The sequence below is a fragment of the Panthera pardus genome, unplaced genomic scaffold (assembly GCF_024362965.1).
Source record: "Panthera pardus isolate Hobbes unplaced genomic scaffold, ASM2436296v1 HiC_scaffold_13, whole genome shotgun sequence".
In the NCBI taxonomy this organism is placed as follows: Eukaryota; Metazoa; Chordata; class Mammalia; order Carnivora; family Felidae; genus Panthera; species Panthera pardus.
The window spans coordinates 21,808,399-21,823,974 of record NW_026526688.1 but is presented as its reverse complement, the minus strand read 5'-3'; the positions used below and the strand labels follow the sequence as shown (position 1 = coordinate 21,823,974).

Genomic DNA, 15,576 nt, shown 5'->3' with positions numbered 1-15,576 from the left:
CTTTATTCTTTATTATCCTAAAGAAAGAACCTCTATTCATGTTAAATTTGCATGGATTTTTTTGTAATTTTATAAAAACAAGTATTTGTCTTTCATTAAAAAATATATGTTCTTTTTCTAAGTGTGTTTATTTTAAGATAGAGCATGAACATGAAAGGGGCAGAGGGAAAGAGAGAGAGGGAATTCCAAGCAGCCTGAGGCTTGATCCCACAACCCCGGAATCATGAGCTGAGCCAAAGTCAAGAGTTGGACGCTTAACCAACTGAGCCACCTAGGCACCCAAAAAATATATAAGTTCTTACTACACAACAGGTACTGTCTGTGTTTGGTAAAAGGCAAAACCCAATCTCTATCTTCCTGCTGCTTATGGTCTAGCTGGCTGATGTAAACAAGTAAAGGAAAACAGTATAACAATGATACTATGAGGAGGAAGTTCAGAGTACTTCGTTGAAAGCACATAGCAGGTTAGGCTAAACTGGCCTTGGAACTGGGAAGCATTTAGAAGAAGTTACACCTAAGCAGAGTCCTGTTAGGAAATGCCAAAGAAAGGAGGAGAGGCGGACAGAAGCCAGATCCGGAAATATGTCCCAGTAAGGCATGACCCAAACAGTTTCCTCCTCTCTAACACTCAGGCCTTAGACTAAATTATCTCTATGGTCCCATTCAATCTAACATTTTATGATTGTTATCCAAGTTTCAAGGTAAAATTTAATTGAAAAAGAAAATTCAGTAGCTTTGCTGTAAAGATTAATTTTCACAAACCCCTCTCTTCAAATCATTAAAAAAAATTTTTAACGTTTACTTATTTTTGAGAGATAGAGACAGAGCATGAGAGGAGGAGGAACAGAGAGAGAAGACACAGAATCTGAAGCAAGATCCAGGCTCAGAGCCCAACAAGGGCTCAAACTCACGAACTGAACCGTGAGATCATGACCTGAGCCAAAGTCAGATGCTTAACTGACTGAGTCACCCAAACGCCCCTCTCTTTAAATCATTTAAATTCTCTTCTTGGAGTGCCTGGGTGGCTCAGTCAGTTGAGCGTCCCACTCCAGCTCAGGTCATCATCTCGCGGTCTGTGGTTCAAGCCCCCTGACGGGCTCTGTGCTGACAGCTCAGAGCCTGGAGCCTGCTTCAGATTCTGAGTCTCCCTCTCTCTCTCTGCCCCTCCCCTGCTCATGTTCTGTCTCTCTCTCTGTCAAAAATAAATAAACATTAAAAAAAAATTTTTTAATTCTCCTTTTCTTGAAACCAGAACTTCAAAGAAGATAAGAAAGGTTCTGATGATGAAACTCAAACACTGACATTTTATCAAAAGAAATATATAGATAATGATATTTTTCTGTATACGTGAGATTCCAACTTCTGAAATTCCCTTAAACATAATTTCTGTAGATGTATCTGCAAGTTCCCATTATATGTGACTTACTATTTTTGTCTCTAACATAATCCACTTACAGCATATGTAAACTGTCTTTCAAAGTATGATTTTTTTAAATTAATATCACATTTAAAGCTCAACTAAATTTCAATGCAAAGCTGTGTCATGGTCAGTTACCACCTTTAAGGCCTCTCTTCCAAGGCTCTAGTTCCATGTTTTAACATGGCCTCTTCTAGCTGGATGTCATAGGAGTCCTTCATAGTTATCAGAAAAAGGTTAGAAGAAAATTAATTTTCATCTGCAGACTTGGAAATAAGAAGAAAGGAGCATTCACAAAATGTTCTGAAATTCATTTCTCATTTGTTTTCACTTTTAAAAGACTTAATGACGAGTTGCTCTATTACCCTGACTTTTAGTTCATCCTTCTTCATATGGTTCATTTTCAGTTTGAAAAAGTGCATGGGTTGGATAATGACTTTGAGTTTCACACACTGTTGTCATCATCATTTGATGTTTCTCTTTATTTAAAATTCACTCTAAAAAAAATAAAATAAAATAAAATAAAATAAAATTCACTCTAGGGACAAACTCTTCACAGGCACATAGATGTTTAATAAATCCGTGTAATTATTATAGTTAGCCATAGTCAAGAGGTCAATGATTAATTCTAGATATCATAGAACACAGGTCTCCACTACATAGGTTTTGATCAAAGCATATGCCCTGAAACAAATACCACACACAATAAAATTCTAATCAAATATGGTTTCCTTACATGACACTGGAAGGATGGAGGAACAGACCTACTTAATCTGGAATAATTTGTTGAAGGAGACCCATGCACCTGCATGATGATGTTAGAGCAGCTCATGGAGTGGTTTTCTACAAAGTCTTATCATCAAGTGAAAGGTTCATTTCATTTCCCTTGATGTGGTGGTCTGAGGTTTACAGGTTCCTGAACAGAATGTTTGCAACAATCTTGAAAAAATTGCAATCCTTTCCAAAGGGCAAGAGTTTTGATATGCTTCATTGCCAAGGAACTTATGAACACCCATATTTTCAGACTTTTAGTTTTTAGATCAGTCTCCAGTGTTTGAGGCACACTGATTTATTTTAACAGAAAAAGATATTGCATGGTGACCTAAATCACTTGATTACTTTGGCTTAAGTATCACTACCTTCCTGTGGACAAAATATAAATTTTAAGTGCAATAAATATTAGGTATTCTTTAGATGTATTATATTACTGTATTGTAAATTTGAAATAATATATTTTGATCAAACCTGAAGATTAACATTAACATAAAGCAAGATCTAATTAGCTGGTAAGATCAGAGCTGATTCTTACTGGGTATCAGCTGTTAAATGCACAGCGTTTTAACTGGAGAGTTGCAGACTCAGCTCAAGAGTGGTCTCCACCTCCTCCCTTCCAAAAAAGAACAAAGAGTAACCTCCACCCAAATAATCTGACGGTTGCCAGAGGGGCAGGGAGGGGGGATGGACAAAATTGGCAAATGGGGGCAGAGAGACAGGTTTCTAGTTATGGAATAAATAAGCCATGGAGCTAAGAGGTACAGCATGGAAAATACAGTCAATGGCATAGCATTGGATGTGACAGATGGTTGCTACACTTGTGATGGGCGCAGCATAGCATACAGACTTGTCCAATCACTATGTTGTATACTGAAACTAATGGAACGTTGTGTGTCAATTATATTCAATTTAAAAAAGAAAAGTGGTCTCCAGCTGGTTCTGGGTAGTCAGTTGTTGCCATCCAGACCCAGGATGATTCTTCAACTTCAAGTCTTTGGAACAGCAAATATAATTAATTGCAAAGAGTAAAAATAATTCCATAGTAATATCTTTATATAGGTTGACTGAAACCAATTAATAACCCCAAGAAGGGAAGGAAAGTTGTTAACCCCTACTGGCTAAAACATGGGTCAATTAATTTGCTGTTTGTGGCTAAAGGTAAATTTTTAATTCAACTTTTTTTTTTTTTTCTTTCTTTGGCTTAGTCTTATGTCCTATTCATGGTGTTTCCTTCTGTGTGAAACATCGGTCTTCAAAACTCCCAAACACGCTAACGGATGTGGTCATCATTAGGTGCCCACTACTAGTGTGCCGAATCCAGCTTGATAGAACTATCCAGCTCGATAGAACTGATTATTAAATTTTCGGGAATTTAGTGAGCCAGTTGTTAGAGGTCGAGTCATTATTAAAAATTAAAATATATAAACTTACAATTAGATACATTGTATTAAATCAAAGGTAACAAGTACTAAACACTTATCACTTCCCAATTATTTTTCTATAGCTATTATATCTTTCTATGTGTATAGTGGAAATTCTTTATGACAATGTACTACTCATGTTCATAGCAGTGGACCACGTAGGTCTCACTACATAGGTCTCTAGAGCTGATCTAGTTACCATACTTCCTGAGACTCAATACCACTTTTCCCTGGGGCGATATGATTTTATCCTAAAAATATGTCTTTATTTGAACTAGTGACATTTCTTTGTATTTCTTGCAAGTTAATGTGCCTTAAAAAAAATAAACTGTTTCAAATTCTGTTTCTGATTCCAGTATAGAAACTATATAGATGTAGGGCAGAATATCAAGGTGCAAGTCCTGATTGTGTGACCCAGAGAAGATTCTTTAACTGACAGTCTCTCAATTTCTTCATCAGAAAAAAGTTAAAACTGCAGACATTTTAGTGGTTTTTAAGGTTTAAGATTTTACAGAAATGTTTCAGGCCTGGCTATGGGAGTTTAGAAGGAGGCTTTAAGTTCACAACGTCTGAACACCCTCCTATGTTCAGCTGGAAACATTCTGCTGTTATTTACTTTGTATTGGGGGGTTTCTATATCAGATTTCTTTTGACAGTTTCCAGTCGGTACTCCCCAGCCTACCCCTAAGAACTTTATAAGTTTACAAACTTTCCAGATCAATCTATCTCTACATTCTTTTCAGTCTGCTAAATCTTTCAAGGGCAAATATAAAATGTTCACATGCATATTACAGAAACATTTAAACATTTTCCACTTTTTCTGTTCTATTATTTATACTGTCTTCTCTGATTAGAGAGTTGCAAGGAAACCAAGGTGGTCCCATAACACAGCTCAGCCCAATCTGATAGCCTGCTTTGCACAGACATATTCATTTACCAACGTACTTCTTCCTGTGAATTCTGGCCCTGATCTGAAAATTTTGCTCAGCACAGTGTTCTGCATAAGCAATACCAATCGATTGGCTTTGGCAAGAAATGAAACTGGTTTGCCATCTCACTAAGCTTCTGTATGTATGTATATGGACTTACTTTATGCTATATTTGATTTCTCTGATGGTCCCCTCTTGGTGTTGATCTTCCCATCTGTTCTGAAGGCTGCCCTTCTGTTTGGTTATCTGCCCTTTCAGCAATTTCCCATCCAACACCTGACAGTTTGGGATCAGAGCCAGAGACAAGGGTATATAGTGGTTGTACCACCAGATACCTACTGGGTCTGTCCATATGGACATTGTACAGGAGAAAGTGTTATAAGTCAAAGAAGGTAAAACACTGAGTTGTGGCTTAAAGTTCTTGTTTTGGTATTTTCTTAGCAAATAAGGAAAATATCTACTGAGCATCTTCTTAAAGGTTTTCAGGCACTAAAAGCCTTTTAGTAAGATACTCCTTGGTTAAATCTCTTCAGGCTATATCAAAATTATCTACCTTTTCCATTAATTTCCAACTCTTCAATCAACCCTTCATAATTGAGCCAGTCCTCTAGTATATAACACATTCATGTAAGAGCATTAGGAAGAAAATCTACTTTTTATTTCATATAAACTTTTTATTGAAGTATAAGACGCATTAAAAGTATATACAAATTATAAGTAGACAGATTTATGAATTTTCAGGGTGAAAACACTGTCTACTCTGCATCAAGATCAAGAAATAAAATATGAACAGAACTCCAGAATCCCACTTAGCCATTTTCTAGTTACTTCTCTGCATCAGAGGAAACCACTATCATGATTTCTTATACCACGTGTGTGTATGTATGTATATGTGTATATTGTTATTGTTTTTGAACATTATAAATGGAATAATATACTTGAATCTTTTGTGCTCACCTTCTTTGACTCAACTTTCTGTTTGTGAAACTCATCGACATGAATGCATGTAGTGGCCGCTCAGTAATTTCCACTGCTACATAGCATTCAGTTGTGTTTGAAAACACCACACTTTTAAAAACCAAATCCAAAAAATAATAAAAATAAAAAATAAAGATAGAAACCATATCTAGGCCACTGTTGATAAACATGTGGAGACGTTTTAGTCTTTGGCCCCTTACTACTATCTCTCTATGTGTCTTTGGGTACAAATAAATATTTATTTCTGTTGAGTGTTTCACCTATGAGTGAAATTAATGGGTGATAGGGTATACATGTGTTCAACTCTTGTAGTTACTGCCAACAGTTTTAGAAAGATTGTATTATTAGTCATGCTTGTGTAATGGATGGTCATTATATTGCTCTGAGGGTATTCTCTTTCAGAAGACAGCTTTTAATGGGCAGAGAAGTTTCGATCACTATAAGGCATGGAAATGACTATGGGGCAACTGAGAAAGGCCTCACTTATTTTCAGGCACGAGAAGGCTTTGCTAATAGCAGGTCTGAGCGGCTATTCCTTGTTTCCCAAATATATAAGAAAACAAGTTCTTGCCACCCAATGGAGGACAAAAACAGCAAGAATTGAACAGTGAGACACTTGGCAAAGACCCTGGAAATCATATAAAGTCAGAAACTATATAAATCAGCCTGGACAGATATAATAGTCAAAGTGGGCTTATTTCTTGTCTTAAAGTTAAGAACTTAAATGTGTACAACTGACAGCTTGGTTGTTGTCACCAGTGAGATCTGTAATAACAAAAAGGAAAGGAAGTATCAAGGTCAATTCACTGACCTTCAGCCATGGATCGTGCTGGGATTCCTCAGAAGACCAAAAGAATCTGATGGAACCCTGTTGCTTTAAGGCTTGAAGTCCAGCAGGATTATGCCAAAATATGATATGTACAAGGAGGACTTCAAATCACAAAATTTATTATTCCCAAATCAACCCTTCTCCACAACCACACTCTATCTCTGATCCTTCCTTGCCAACCCCTTGCTTTCTCCTTTCGGTCTTCTGTTTGCATTAATTGTATTTCCAGATATGCAACTTGGTTTATCAGCTCCTTTAGCCTCCGATGAAGTACTTTATTTCCTTGTCTTCTGAATTGCCTTTCCATCTTGGCCTCTTCCCCCTACAACGATAAAAAATTCCCTTCTTCATTTAATAAACATTTATTGAGGCCCTACTCTGTGCCAGCAGCTGGACTAAATACATGCTCTGGCCTAATAGAACGTAGACACAGCTTAGTTTAGACCAAGGGGGAAAACAGGGGACAAAACGCTGTCAGTTTGTCTTTGGGGGTAGAAGATAGTCAAAAGAAAAAACAGACCCTTAGTGACTTGGGTCATTTGTTTTCATAGCACTGGATGCTGAAGAATGGAGTTCCAGACTCCTAGTGGCTAGCCCCATGAAGACCAAAGACCAAGAAAACACTGTGACCCCAGAAAACACATCTCTCCCACCACTTTCTCCTTTAAATTTGTTAATTGTACCTGAAGATGGGGACAATATGTATGACAACTTTCCCAAGAGACAAGGGACTTCCTGAAGCTTTGCTCTTTGGCTGGTAGCTTCCCTCTGTCGGAATTGAGTGCACCTGCTGGTAGGGGGCTCGTATGCCCCGATGTAGAACCTTAGATAAAACTGCTCCTTTTTTTAACTAGTCAAGATTTCAGTGTTCAGAGTGAGTAACATAAGGTGAGAGGAATATTTTAATAGGAGTTTTGTTAAGCAAGACATTTCTGCCTAGGCATGACACATATTACACTTAAAGTTCACATTTCCAAAATGTAAAAGTCACTCATTTTTTTTGCAATTTAAAAAGTAGTGAAAAGTTAAAATAACTAGGTGATAGTATGGAATTTTAATAGGGAAGTAGTAAAGCAATTGTAGGGCAGTTGTAGGTTTTGAAAAGAGAAATGACATGTGAAAAATGCTCTGAAGTATTTATATATGCTTTACTGGTATGCTTGGAGCATTTTGGTTAATTCGGACCATGAGCTTGGAAGGTGATCACCTATTCAATTCTATTATTGTATAGGAAACTGTGTCTTCCAAAGCATTATAAGGTTATATTACTGAGACAGCAAAATCAAGAGTCCAAATCTTTTGCTGGCTAGTTTATCACTCTATATTGATAAATATGCTTCCTTGAAAAACCTTCTTTTGGGTTGATCCCTGCTGTTGTAAACATTTAAAAATGCTTCAGAACATTTCTTTCTGCTTAGACCATAGTGAACATAAATGAATGTTTTTTTGAATGTGTAGACTCTCACTGTGGAGTAGGGACATCTTTGGATATCATTAACGTGCAGGAGAATTGACAAAATTTGAAGAGGGGCACCTGGGTGGCTCAGTTGGGTCATCGTCTGACTCTGGATTTTGGTTCAGGTCATGACCTCTCAGTTCATAAGTTTGAACCCCGTGTCGGGCTCTGCACTGACAGTTCAGAGCCTGTTTGGAATTCTCTCTCCTTCTCTCTCTGCCCCCACTCCACTCGTGCTCTCTCTCTCAAAATACATATATAAACTTAAAAAAAAGAAATTTTGCTTTTCGAGGGAAAGTATTGTGGACAGTTATAAACAGAATAATTTTTGCATACAGAGAGAGCTCTATCCAAAGTCCTGCAGATACTTGACAAACCTAAATCCAGCACCTCTCACAGCAGAACTTGGTTTCTAGCCAGAGAAATGACTTGCAGGGGCTATATTAAATTTATTTGAGCTAGAAAGAACATATATGCGTACTTGAAGTGCGTAGATGGAGACTTTCTGTCATTTTCCTGATCTGTAATATGATGCTACTGTGTTACCACCTTAATTCCCCTTAGAGCTCTTCGGCTTTTAATATGCAGGCAATAAAAATTCATCAGTCTGTCCAAGAATTCTGCCATTAGGCCCTGTTGGAAATTTATGAGGAAATCCGGAAATTGTGTTCAGTTCAAAGTAAACAATGCCAGAAAAAGAACTGTGTTATATATCCACAGAGTAAATGTTTCTTTAGGAATACTAAAATTTCCCAAAATTCAGAGAAGGCAGGAATTGAAGGAATCTTGGTGATAATACAAGGAGGCACTGAGCCTTCCTCACAGCATTATTGAAGAACTACAGGATAGAAGTAAAAGAAACATAACGTGATAGCATCCTAACATAAGCATGTTTTTGTTCATCTGCTACAGAGGATTTTTCTGTTTAGTGACTTTAAGAAAATTCCATTAGCCTGCATTAAAACAAGATATTACTGAGGTGTATCTTATGGATTACTTATAGGCAAGGGGTTCATGGGAAATGGGAATAGCAGGCTTTGTGTCAGAAAATCTCATTTTGTTTGCCCTTAGTCTTTATAAGAATTGCCTGAATCAACTGATCTAATTCCCTTTGGACCGCAGTTCAATTGAGACAACTGGATTTTGTCATTTACACCCTTAGACCCAGAATATTTTAAGGGATCCTGGCACCATTCCAGAGTCTAGAGACCACAGCTAGCATTACTCAGCCTGCCAAAATTGGGCTCAGGGGCGGGGAAGTGATGAGAATGTCACATACACTTTCTCACAATAGTGACACTGCCAGTGTAGCAAACCAACTTGTATAGCAATTAACAAAAATAGATGACACAATCACACTTATTCTTTTATATTTATACCAACAGCCTCCTCACAAAAGGGTATTTTTCAAGACACTTCTGATTTGTTGGATTAAGGTATGGTAATGTTTAAAAAACAACAACACCTATTAACCCTAACTAAAAATCGTTAGCATTCCCCCCATTAAAAGTCCAGAATCTGTCATCGTGTAGTCAAAACAGCCTTTGACTTAATCTGCCATCTTGACGACTTGAGCCACGCTTCTTTTTTATTTTACACCTGAAGGTGCAACTGCAAATTCTTCGTGACCTGTCAGGGGCCTTGACTTTCTCCGAGGGGTGCTACCGACGATCCAAGACCCACCCCGGCGTGCCAAGGCAAAGGGCCAAGGTAGCGGAAGGACGCCTGGACACCCTCGCCCACGAGGGCTCTTTTAAGTTCTGCTGACTTGGCCGTAGCCTGCGGTGTTGGGTTCTCGCGCAGTCAGGTGCTGCCGGGGGGCAGGCGCAGTTATTTGTGACTGCGGGGTGGAGACCCGAGTGCCGGGCGGAGGAGTAGGCGGGATCCGCCCCCTTCGCCGGCATCTCGCGGCCGGAGACCCCCCGGTCGCCCCAGCTGAAGGCCCCCTACAGGGTACCCCAGGCCGCACGTTTGTAGGGGTCGCTCTCGGGCAGCATCGAACCTCCGCACACCGACTTCTCGCGAGGTTTCGGCGCCCCCCCGCCCTCCTCTCCCGCCCGCTCCTAGTTCTGGTGCGGGCAGCTCCCGCAATGGCTGCACTGCGGAGGCTCCTGTGGCCGCCGCCGCGGCTCCCGCCTCCGCCCTCCCCTCACCATCCCTTCCCAGGGGCGTGGGGGCGGCCGGCGGGCATAGCCCCGGGCCCGCCTGGCCGGCCCTTCTCCTGCCGGGAGGAGGAAGAGGGGGCTGTGGCTGAGGCGGCTTGGAGGCGGCGGAGGCGCTGGGGGGAGCTGAGCATCGCGGCGGCAGCCGGCGGGGGTCTGGTCGGCCTCGTGTGCTACCAGCTGTACGGGGACCCTAGGGCCGACTCCGCCTGGACACCCGCCCTCGAGCGCCCCTCGGAGAGCTCGGCCTCAGAGCCGGAGGACCCGCCCCGCGGCCGGGGGCTGATTCCCATCCCCGTGGCGGCTGCCAAGGAAACGGTAGGTGCGTGAGCGCGTGCGCGCTCTGGGGCTGCCCCGAAGGTGACGCTGGAGGGTAGGGCCCCCAGGTGTTCCACCTGAGCTCGGGGAGGGGACGTGTGACAGTCATGCTCGGTGCGCTGGGGACTGTGGGCCCCTGTGACACCGGACATCGGAGGTTGTGGCAGCGTGAGCTCTGCGGCCGCAGACGGGGACCTCCTGTGAGTGAGACTGAGACCTAGGCCAGGCGGGCAGCCCAGGGGTTGGTCACCCAGCTGTTGGGAAGATACAGATGATGCTGCCATCGAGGCCAGGACCTTAAAGGTGGCTGCAGGTACCACCTGCCAACCAAAACCTCAAACCAAGACAAAATAAAACGAGAAAACGGCCGCCAAGAAGTCAACAGGCAGAAAGTGGGGAGCTGGGTATTTGAGAGATAGGAACTGTCAGGCTGGGCCGGACAACAGCAAATGATCCAGGAGGTCCAGTGCCGTAGGAGGAGCTTTGAAGCAGTGGTCTGAGGTCTTAGGAGCGGCTGCATTATTGTATAGCAGTTTAGTAGTCCCAAGGGTATTCCACTTCCGGCCCCCCAATTCCGTCCTCAAGACAGAAATTCTTTTAAGTATAGGACAGCACAAATAGGAAACTGAATGAAGCTAACTCCTACAGAAGATCTTCAAATGGAAATGTTCAAGTATCATTATGTCATTAATAATATAAGGTAAAGATGAGAGTAAGACAAGTGAGTAAAGGGGTACGATGTGTTTTTTTTTGTTTTTGTTTTTGTTTTTTGTCCTATCAGTATGTTTAATAGTCATGTAAATGACTAGGAGTTATCTAGGAAAATTTCCTTTTTAAGACTTAAGAGTGTGAAGGGCTTAGATGACAGTAATTTAGAAAAGAGACAGCTATTCTGTTTTTAACTTTAATGAAAGGTATAGATGCTTTATTCTTTGCCCAAATATATGTTGGTTATATGATGTAAGTGCATTAGTTCTTTTGGTGGAAGTTGTTAATGCATTTAAACCCAGGAATCTACTGTATGGACCTTCTAATTGCAAATCACAAATACATAGCATAAAGTACTTTCATACGATGAATATTTAAAATACTAGCAGCAGATACCCTCAACTGTCATCTCCTACTCCTCTTCTCCCTTCCTCCTGATTGACCAAGACAGAATTTTTAATCAACCATGGTTGATCTGGGAACAGATTGGGCAGGTAGGGAGCATTACAACAGTATTTTCTTCTTTTTAAAAATTAATATTCCTTTTAAAGTTAAGAGACAGTATCATGTAGTTTTTTGTTTGTTTTTTGTTTTTTTTTTTTTTTGACAGAGAGAGACAGTGTGAGCAGGGGACGGGCAGAGAGAGAGGGAGACACAGAATCCGAAGCAGGCTCCAGGCTCTGAGCTGTCAGCACAGAGCCCGATGCGGGGCTCGAACTCACAAACTGAGATCATGACCTGAGCCGAAGTCGGAGGCTCAACCAACTGAGCCACCCAGGCGCCCCAGTATCATTTAGTTTTTAAAAGACCACGCTTAATAGTGTCTTCCTCATAGAATTAGGGGAGTTAAATGAGTTAATACATTTTAGTTAAAATTGTAGTGAGCATTACACTAGCATGTAGTGAGGGTTCAGTAAATTTGTTTTTGTAATTTTATTCATGTATTTACTTATGTATATTTATTATGACATAATTAGTGTTTGTAAAAATTCCTGTAAAAATAATACCAAAGCCCTTTTGTCTTACTCTTCCCGAGTCTCCATTCATACAATTTGATTGTTACTCCTTTTGTAATCGACTTTTTTCCCTGCTCTGAAAACTTTTATAATTTCTTTTTACCCCTGGTATTTGAAACTTTCACAATAATGAGCTTTCTGTGGGCATTTTTTTCCCATTTATTGTATTGGAACTTGAGGAATAGAATATGGAAATTCATGTTAAAAGTTCTGTATACTTTTCTTGTATTATTTCTTTGACAATTTTGCCTTATCCATTTTCTCTGTTTTCTTTTTCTGGAACCTCTGTTAGCTTGAAGTTACACCTCCCAACAGATCCTAATCTAATCTTCTATTCTGACTTTTTAATCTTTTTGTTTGCTTGCTTGTTTGTATGGGAAATATCTTTGACTTTATCTCCTATCTGTCCTGTTGAGAGTTTTATTTCAGCTAGGCTGGTTTTAAATTCAAAACTATTTTTTGTTCTCTGATGTTCTTGTGGTGTAGCATTTTGTTTTATTTTTTGGCTGCTAAATTTATGGCTGCTAATAATCTATATTAAGGATATTAATTATAGTTTTGTTTTTAAATTCTCTTACCCTTTATGCATTGTATTGTTTCTTCTAGGTTCGATTTTATTCTTGTTTGATTTTTTAAGCCCTCACTTTCAATTTGGAGGTTTTCCTCACATATCTGGGGTTGTTGCCTATCTATATATGAGAGCTACTCAGAACTATTTGTTTTGTGTGTGTGTGTGCATTAAAATGTTTATGCTGTCAACCTGTGGTCTAAAGCAAAATTGGGGTAATCATAGAAATTATTGAATATAAAACTTAATATGCTTGTCTATAATGCTGTTTCATGATGTCTATTTGCTGATATATATACTTACAATTTACCTTCCTTTCTGTCAGTATATTTTCTTCTCTGAACTATTCAGAATGGATTCAGCAGCATTGGCTGATCATTTCAAGAGAGTTTGGGTAGGAATAGAGTATGCAGCAAGCACAATTAAATGCATTTACATGCAAAACTAAGTAATGTGCAGAATTTAAATTTTGCCTTATCCTGCAGATAGTTTTTAATACTTGTATGTTCTTCATACAGAAGAAAGTGTTCCTTGCTTCACAAGGTCATGAGATTCTCCTGGGGCCCACAAATGCTGAGGCTGGACTTCTAGGCCTGATGCCTTTATATTGAACAAAATCAATCTTCCAAACCCCACTTCTGTTTGAACTCCACACTGTTGATTTTTCTCTTGGAATGGCAGAAAAGGACAACTTCTTCTAGAAAAAGACAGATACTCACAAGATAAATTTGTATAGCATCAACTGCAGCCATCTTTACCACATTTGGACTGTAGATGTTCAATTAATTGGTCCACTTAAAATTTTGGTGAAAGCAGGGAGCTATGAAATAGTACATATATAATATAGATTTTATTTTATCAATTTAAAACATTTAAGTGTAAATGCCTCTGTTAATTTGGATGTGAAATCAGGTTATTTTCTTTGAGGAGGAATCAAATGATTGGTGTTCTCCTTATCTTTGCATAAATTGCTTCTATAATTTATCACCTGTAATTTCCAGATTCATTTATACAAAGTACATTTGTAAACTAATGTAATCTCAGAACCCTTCTAGATTGCTATGATTTGTTTTTAAAGCCAGGTATATTGAGTTATGTTTTTTTGGGTGTATGTGTGTATGTAATCACCATCTGTCACCATACATTATTACAATCTTACTGACTGTAGTCCCTATGCTGTACTTTATATCTCCATGACTTATTTATTTTATAACTAGAAGTTTATACCTCTTAATCCTCTTAACTATTTTGCTTATCCTCCCACCCACCTCCCTTCTGGAAGCCACCAGTTTTTTCTTTGTATTTAAAGTCTGTTTATTCATTTGTTTGTTTTGTTTTTTAGATCCCACATAATCATGAAATCATATCAATTTGTCTTTCACTGTTGGACTTATTTCACTTAGCATAATACCATCTAGGTCCAACCATGTTGTCACAAATGGTAAGGATCTCGTCCCTTTTTATGACTGAGTAATATTCCATTATGTATATGTGCATGCCCCATCTTCTTTATGTATTTATTTATTAGTAGACACTAGGTTGTTTCCATGTCTTGGCTATTGTAAATAACACTGTGATAAACATACGAGTCACGTATCTTTTTGAGTTAGCATATACCTTTAGTCTTGCACCTTTTTCCTTTGGGTAAATGCCTAGTAGTGGAGTTACTGGTACTCAGAAGCTATTTGTACATGAGGATGGCTTTTAATTTGGTGACCTAGACTTTTTAATAGAGTGGTATCCAAATGTCAGTGTTTTGTAAGTCCTTTTCTCTGGTGTCATTGAGTTACTTCAAAGAATAGGAAAGGTTGGAGGAGCTGTAGTCTAGATGCAGGTGCATGCGCACCTGTATGTGAGAGCCTGTGTGTTGGAGAAGTCTCCAATGATGTTCTTACCTGTCGTTATCTAATGCTCTGTTTGCAGCCCCATCACTTCCTCTACTTTCACAGCTCCTTGGATTCCCAAGACCTTCCCTTTCTGGGGTCTGTAACTCGAATCAGCTTACTTCCATTTGGTCTCTTCCTCCACGATACTCCTGTATTGCCTTTGTTCGTCTAACTCACTTATCACTGCTGCATCTCCTCCATTTTATAAAACTTTCATAAATTCTCTTAATCGTTTTGGTCTCCTTTTCTCTGGCTTAGTTCATGTATGCTTCTACCTTTATTTTTTTAATTTTTTAAATTTTTTTAATGTTTATTTTCGAGAGAGACAGTGGGGGAGGGGCGGAGAGAGAGGGGGACAGAGGATCCAAAGCGAGCTCCATGCTGACAGCAGAGAGCCTGACATGGGGCTTGAACTCACGAATCACAAGATGATGACTTGAGCTGAAGCTGGACGCTTCACCGAATGAGCCACCCGAGCGCCCCTGCTTCTACCTTAAAAAAAAAAAAAATTCCTTTACTGTGATATTAATGTGTTTAAGAGAGGAAGGGGTTGAAAGAAACTCATGAGGTCTGTCTGCCATTTTGTCAGAAATATTTTAAACCTGTGTTGCCACTTCATTTATTATGCTTTTCTCCCCCCCTTTTTTTTTATTATGCTTTTATTATGAATTTCTTGAGGTAGTAGAAATGATTCCTTTTGAGGTTTAAAACTGTACTAAGAAAGTTGATGCTTAAAGCCTCTTTTACTCATCATGTTACACTAAATATAAGCCTAGCAATAAATTAACCTGTACATGTGATGAGAGTGTATAATTTAACTGATAGGCATGAACAGCAGTAGCTTACAGATCCACAGTTCTATTACTGTAACCTTGAAGATTTTTGTTTTTAAAACATTGCCTCTCAACTTCCTGCAGAAGGCTTTCCCTTACTCTATTAAAATACCCCTGCTTATCCTACACTCCCAGATGATGACTTTTGCAATTCTATGTTAATTGTCTTCTCTGCTTTTTTTAGCCCTTTAAGAGGCATTGTGTTGGTCTTGGTCACCTTTATATCTTCATTGCTTGGTACGGGGCCTAACCCTGGTAGACACACAATAAATATTTGTCAA

The 15,576-nt window shown here is 39.4% G+C and overlaps 1 protein-coding gene across 7 annotated transcripts in view; it reads left to right on the top strand.

Moving 5' to 3' along the window:
• The first annotated feature begins 9,685 nt into the window (after positions 1 to 9,685).
• MICU3 (mitochondrial calcium uptake family member 3) overlaps positions 9,686 to 15,576 on the top strand; it is a 110,492-nt gene continuing 104,601 nt past the window's right edge. For 3 of the 7 annotated variants that reach the window (XM_019466752.2, XM_053900913.1, XM_019466750.2), the window contains exon 1: positions 9,692 to 10,284. In XM_019466752.2, the coding sequence (XP_019322297.2) occupies positions 9,895 to 10,284 (390 nt within the window). In that variant the 5' untranslated portion in view covers positions 9,692 to 9,894. Of the gene's footprint in view, positions 10,285 to 13,663; positions 14,018 to 15,576 lie in introns of those variants that run through there. The other 4 variants (XR_008421561.1, XR_002085034.2, XM_019466751.2 and 1 more) reach the window with 4 other exon arrangements.